Here is a 6,000-nt window from a genome sequence, read left to right as displayed (position 1 = left end):
CTTTTTTAAAAACTAAAATTTCCAGTGGACTACGGGAGTTCACCCAATAATTTGTTGAATGAAAAGTTAAATTCTTTCAAAGGAAAAAAATAACTTCCAATGGAAATAGGCAACTCAGCAAACAAATTATTTCCAAAAAGATCTAGTTCTTTAAAAAAACGAAGATTATCAATGAAAAAGGTAGCTCGCTAGTAAATTATTTGCTGAAAGGTCTAAATGAAGAATCTTGGATGGGTTATCAAATAATGGTAGATTCTTCCTCAAATTTGTAACAAATAAAAAAAGATATTAAGTAGAAATTAAAAACAATAAAAATTTATAATAATGAATTTAACATTACAATTGGTAATTTTTGGGTAAAAAATATATATCTAACAATAATATGCATATATATTAATTAAGGAGAAAATTTATAAAATTTAACTACCTTGTAATCCACAATTTTAGAGAGAAAAATATCAAGAAAGATAGATTTGTTAAGTTATGAGATATTATTGAACGAATAGAAATATCTTGACGGTCAAATGTTTTTAGATTGCTTAATTTCTAGACTAAATTTTTGAGATTTAGCTTCTAGAGTTCAACTCCATGATATTCATTTGGTGATAGATCAAGGGACACCAAGTTGGAGAGTTCTAAAATTTCTAATGGTATTTGACCAAAGAAATAAGAATAAGAGAGGTTTAGATAAGATAACTTTGAAAGATTGATAATTTCTGTCGGGATTTCAAAAACATTGAAAGGAAATCTGAACTGTCTCTTAAGATTTGTCAGAAAATAGTGTAGTTGAGTTCTTACAAATGTTCCCCATCGTGACTAGAAGATGTGTTGGACATTTCATTGAATTTGATGAATTGCGACATCTGAGTAGCAGCCAAACGGGCATAGCAGATTGGTGCAACTACAAGATCACACAAAATAAAACATTCAAGAGCTTTAGGAAAATCAAGAGAAATAAATTTAAGTAAGATAAGCAAACAACTAGAACAAAATGAAAGGAAATCTCAGTTGAGTTACGATAATAACTTCTAACAAAAGAACTCGTTGAAAATATATATCATTTTTTTTTTCCTATCATTACTAGAAAGAAGGATAAAAGATATCAAAAAAAAAAAAAAGGAAGAAAATATCAAAACACCAAATTTGCAAAAGGAGATTGCCAGCCTACTACATGCCAAACATCATAATTCTTGTGCAGTTCTTTCAGGAAGCATTGCGCTTCTTTTCCAGATTCTACAGCTACAAGATCATGAGAATGCAGTAATACTGCTCCCACTTCCTCAAAAGTAAAACAAATAAAAGAGAGTAAGTGTATTACCTACAGATACGGCTGTGGTGCTTCTTTGGTACCTGCATAATTTAGACATGAAAAATTATTATTGAACAGAAAATTACAATAGCTGGCATAAAATGCACCCTTTATGGCATTGATGAAGCAGTGAAAAAAATTATATATGCTTACACATAAGATAAGAAATGAACAAGCTCGTGCAAATCATTCGCTGAAAAACCAATCTCTTTGTGTAGAACATGATAATCTGTAGGTCGCGATGTGCCCTGATTGCAAAAAATAGAACATTAATTGCAAAAGCCAACTGAAAACACGTACTTTTTTTGTCAAACTCTGCAAAGTCGCATTTAAACAGATTAATCAACAGATAATTAATTAATTAATTTCCCAATTAGCAAGGTTAAATTACTAATTAATTAAGACTAAGACGAGACAAAACTTGTCGTGTGTGCAGGGAAGGATTTTGAGATTTTCCCCATCTTGATAGTCCTGAAGGCAAACGGCACACATTAATCATCCTCCACAACATTGGCTTGAAGCCGCAGAGCTAAACACAAAGCCAGGGAGAGCATTTATGATGTAGTAGAAGTCTAAAGTTTAAAATATTCCGTTGATTCTAGAGAATGCCGGAATAAAAGAACAACTAAACTCATGTTGATTCAAAAGAATACCGTGAATTTAAGAGTTAAGACTCGTTGATTCCACAGAATACCGAGAATTAACTGAACTCAAATACTCACAAAGAGATTTGAAAATTGAAAATTGAAAATATTATTAAAATCGAACATCTGTCTGTAAAAGCTACAAAAGACACTTATTTATACTAACTAAGACTTATCCTAATATGATTAGAAAACTTATTTTAATAAAACTTATACTTAAATTAGAAATATTACTTAAATAAGTAAATACCTAAATAATAAAACTCTAAATAAGAAACCAAATTAATTAAAATATTCCTAAATATTATAAATTTAAATCTAATTAAGATTTCTTCAATTTCTTGCTCTGCATCAATTTACTAGACTTCTAGGTAGCTGCTGATTCTGTTCTTGCCTATGCCTCCGAGAACTGTGTCCGGTAGTAATATATTTACATATAATTAAGAAAAACACGATAATAAGTGTAAGTATCGCCATCCCTGAAAGAAAAATTTTCGGAACAAACTTAAACCCAAGCATGAGACTGGGGAAAAATGCAGCGTTCCCCAGCTTTGCCTGATCATGCTCCTTTAAATAAACAACCGCTTCCAACAAAACAAATGTTGCAAATGTATTTATACCCTCAGGATATGTCACTAATTAAACACACAAAAAAAGAAAAAAAATTATTATTATTAGGATCACCCTTAGGATGTGTCATTGATTAAACACACCAAAAAAAGTAATCTACATTTACCTGTAATTTACAAGTTATCTGGTTACTATTTATTTAGTTAATTATTTATCCACTATATTAAATAAATAGTAAAGATTAAAATACTTAAATCTAAGAGTCTAGCAACGATCACACTATCGAGACTGTAAGTTAAAAAAAAAAATCATTATTATTATCATCATCATCATCATCTAAAATTGGTTTGCTATTGCAAAAGGAATTTCTTTTTACTTTTTATTTTTACTTACTGTAAAACGATTGGACTTTCGGCAGTTTATCTCTGTCATCGTAGACGATTGCAGCACACATATCCCCGATCGGCAGTTTAATTTTGTTAGTTTCATTGGAGGCAACAGCACTTAATGGGAAACAATCGTTCGGCGGATCTGCTACATGGAGAGCTCCACATATCCCCGATCTAGCAACATCAACAGCTAAAAGAAAAGAAAATAAAATTTTTGGGAAAAAATTGCGCTATATTTTCTCAAGTTTCAAACAGAGGAGAGAGGAATTTTACCAGGAATGGCGGGAGTGTCGGAGAAGTGAACAGAGAAGGGTTTCCAAACAACAGATGCTTGTAGTGGATTGATAAAGCAGAGACAGATTAAAAATTTTAAGACAAAGTGGAAGGCCTGTCTCATCTTAAGGCAGCAACTTCAAATGGTGAGCTGTGACTGACGCTGGTTACTGACAAAAACGGCAATTTGACTCCCGTTTTGGGCGGAGTCCCGCCTAGCTGCTGCAAAATCAAAGATGATGGATGCTGCAGTCAGCTGAGGTGAAGATTAAATAGAGTAAATGATGGTGGTTTTTTTTTTTTTTCGCAGGATGAATCATCACAAGAATGTGGTCTGCAGTTGGTGAAAGTGTTTGATTAACAAATTAATGGTGGTGGCCTGGTGGGTGTGAGCTTGTAAGTTGTGAGTGTGCTTAGAAGGGTTTGTTGGCTTTTTGCACTTGGTTTGCACGTGTTCAATTTTGCTTTTGTAAATCGATTGCGTTTGACCTATGTAATCACTACATTGCCCTCAAACCATCCAATTAAATTTCATATTATGTCCCGGAAGAAGAAGGTGAGTCAATCATCCACGAGGAGTGCCAGCCACAGTCGCTGGTCTCCTTCTGCCACGTATTTATTTTATGCTTTTGACACATCAGCTGATTTTAAAAAAAATTGCCCTTCAAATTAAAATTTATTACAAATTTACCATACTCTTCTATACAGATGTTCTCTTTTGTCGATTAGAAACTCCAATTCTTCAATTGTTTCTCTTCCCAAAACTTTGTTGCCTGAACCGCTTACCGCCGTCTCCCAAAGCTTATTTGTTGTTCAGCACAACAATTTCACCACACAGTGCCACATATTTTGGGGGACAAAAAAAGATAATAAATAAGTAAATTTGGATTCGAGGAAAGAAACTCAAAGTTTAGTTTCAGATAAGTGGAATTACCAGGGCTATGAAAGAGGAGAAATGGCATGGCGGTAAATTTGGATAGAATTCGAGGGCAATTGTACAACGAAGGAAGCTGGAAGCGAGCGGGGGAATTGAAGTGGAAGACGAGGAGAGCTTGATGATGGAAACACTGGATTTGAAAGGCAGACAAGTGAAGCTATCTGCGTCCTTGTTTGTTTTTATTTTGAAGAGCAGGCAAGCGAAGCTCACTCCACGCAATTGGTATTGGTGGCAGATTTGTAATAAATGTTAATTTGAAGGACTTTTTTTTTTAAATAACAAAGCTAATGTATGAAAAGCATAAACATAGACACGTGACAAAAGGAGGCCAGCGACTGTCGCTAGCACTCCTCATCATCCATAATAGCAAAAACCTATGCATAGGCGAAATTGGATTTCCCAGGAGCCCTTCTTATGAAGGAACTGAGAAGAAGATTCTCTATAAAATATTTGATTATTGGAAATTTAAACAAAATTGTAGGTTGTAAAAGCTAGCAATCTACGACGGTACGGCTTTTTACTTATGATCTGATTGTGATTGGAGATACTTTTGTTGGACTTGTGTCATTAGCCATGTGTCACGTTTTTATTAGTTCATTACTTATTAGGAGCATGTGTGTATTTATCAAACCATTACTTTGACTTTATTACCCCTATTATGTATAAATTCAGTACACTATTAAATTACAAATCTACCCTTATTTTACCCATGAAAGACTAAGTTGTTTTCAAACTTTTCTTTACGCTGCAACAATCAATCATTCAATCTCAATTCTCAACAGCAATAAAAAAACAGATTTGATCTTTTCTTGTATCACTATAAATTCAGAAGGCTATCCAATTAGAGATAACATGAATGGAAGAATAATGATCGAGTTTTTCAGTAAAGACGTAGATGTGGGTTAAGGGTAGCTGTCAAGATCCTGTAGTCCACAACAAATCTTCTAATAAATTATACTCTGGTGCTTAATCTTATTGTTTAAGTTTCTCTCCTCTGCTATTCTGGTAGTCCCCATATTTTAATTCGTAATAAATTGGAAAAGGAGAAAACTTTCAGAGATTGGCATTATAACACAATGCATTGCACCCACAAAAGTGAATGACCAATACATAACAAATGTCCTCCTGAAGATAAATGCCAAGGTGAACTCCTTTAAATTTTGTGAACACTTCTAGTTTTCTTCCTATATATTTGTTTTTTTCATTTCTTGAACTTACCATTTTTTGATTTTTTTTCCCCCTGTTTCTATAGCTTGGAGGAATAAATTCCTTGTTGACAGTTGACCATGCTCATTCGATATCCTTGGTTTCAAAGCCAGTAACCATGATTCTAGAGATGGATGTCTCACATGGCTCTCCTGGTCGTTCAGACATGCCATGCCATCTATTGCTGCGGTAGAACCTATTTTCCTTGAACATTTTTTATTTTGGTTCTCTTTCAAACGGTAGGTTTCCTTTCTGAAAGCCTAACTATCTTTGAGGAGATACTCATCCACAATTCTAGATTTCTATTTGTCGTTTTATTCTTTTGACATTTGAAGTTTTTAAGGTGATTAGTTCCAGGCCGTGGCCATCAATCTCTCGTTATAGAGCTTCAGTAAGGACTCAATCACCGAAAAGTTGAAATGATTGCTAATCTTTTTAAGCAATAATTATTAGATATTACTAAAGCGAAGCATCAAAAACTTACAAATTCATTCATTGATATTGCATTAGAAAGTAAACACAAATTCAAGTTTATTCCATTTCATGTCTTCTCGTAGATCATGAATAGAATAATGATCTTCCATTCTGTTTTGCAACTTGTCCAGAACATATTTTTTGTGTTTTCTGATTGCGGGGAGTTATTTGTTGACTTTTATTCAACTTCAGGGAAAA

The 6,000-nt window shown here is 33.5% G+C and overlaps 1 protein-coding gene across 1 annotated transcript; it reads right to left on the bottom strand.

Moving 5' to 3' along the window:
* Positions 1–724: 724 nt before the first annotated feature.
* On the bottom strand, positions 725–3,094 carry LOC112098501 (protein argonaute 4A-like). Its single transcript, XM_024185003.1, has 4 exons — positions 2,917–3,094; positions 1,463–1,557; positions 1,319–1,350; positions 725–901 (listed from the first exon to the last, which is right to left on the bottom strand). The coding sequence occupies exons 1-4, from the start codon at positions 3,010–3,012 to the stop codon at positions 795–797; spliced, it is 330 nt and encodes a 109-aa protein (XP_024040771.1). The 5' UTR covers positions 3,013–3,094; the 3' UTR covers positions 725–794.
* Positions 3,095–6,000: the final 2,906 nt, after the last annotated feature.

Source organism: Citrus clementina, unplaced genomic scaffold (assembly GCF_000493195.1).
Source record: "Citrus clementina cultivar Clemenules unplaced genomic scaffold, Citrus_clementina_v1.0 scaffold_5, whole genome shotgun sequence".
Classification (NCBI taxonomy): domain Eukaryota; kingdom Viridiplantae; phylum Streptophyta; class Magnoliopsida; order Sapindales; family Rutaceae; genus Citrus; species Citrus x clementina.
This window is presented reverse-complemented; position numbering and strand designations above follow the sequence as displayed.

What these genes read in the sequence shown, in the direction of transcription:
- LOC112098501 (XM_024185003.1), bottom strand. Translation starts at nt 3,012, where the DNA reads ATGAAACTAACAAAATTAAACTGCCGATCGGGGATATGTGTGCTGCAA. An exon ending in GAAAGTCCAATCGTTTTACA is followed by an intron (nt 1,558 to 2,916) that starts GTAAGTAAAAAT and finishes TTTTGCAATCAG; the next exon opens with GGCACATCGCGACCTACAGA. An exon ending in GTTCATTTCTTATCTTATGT is followed by an intron (nt 1,351 to 1,462) that starts GTAAGCATATAT and finishes TAAATTATGCAG; the next exon opens with GTACCAAAGAAGCACCACAG.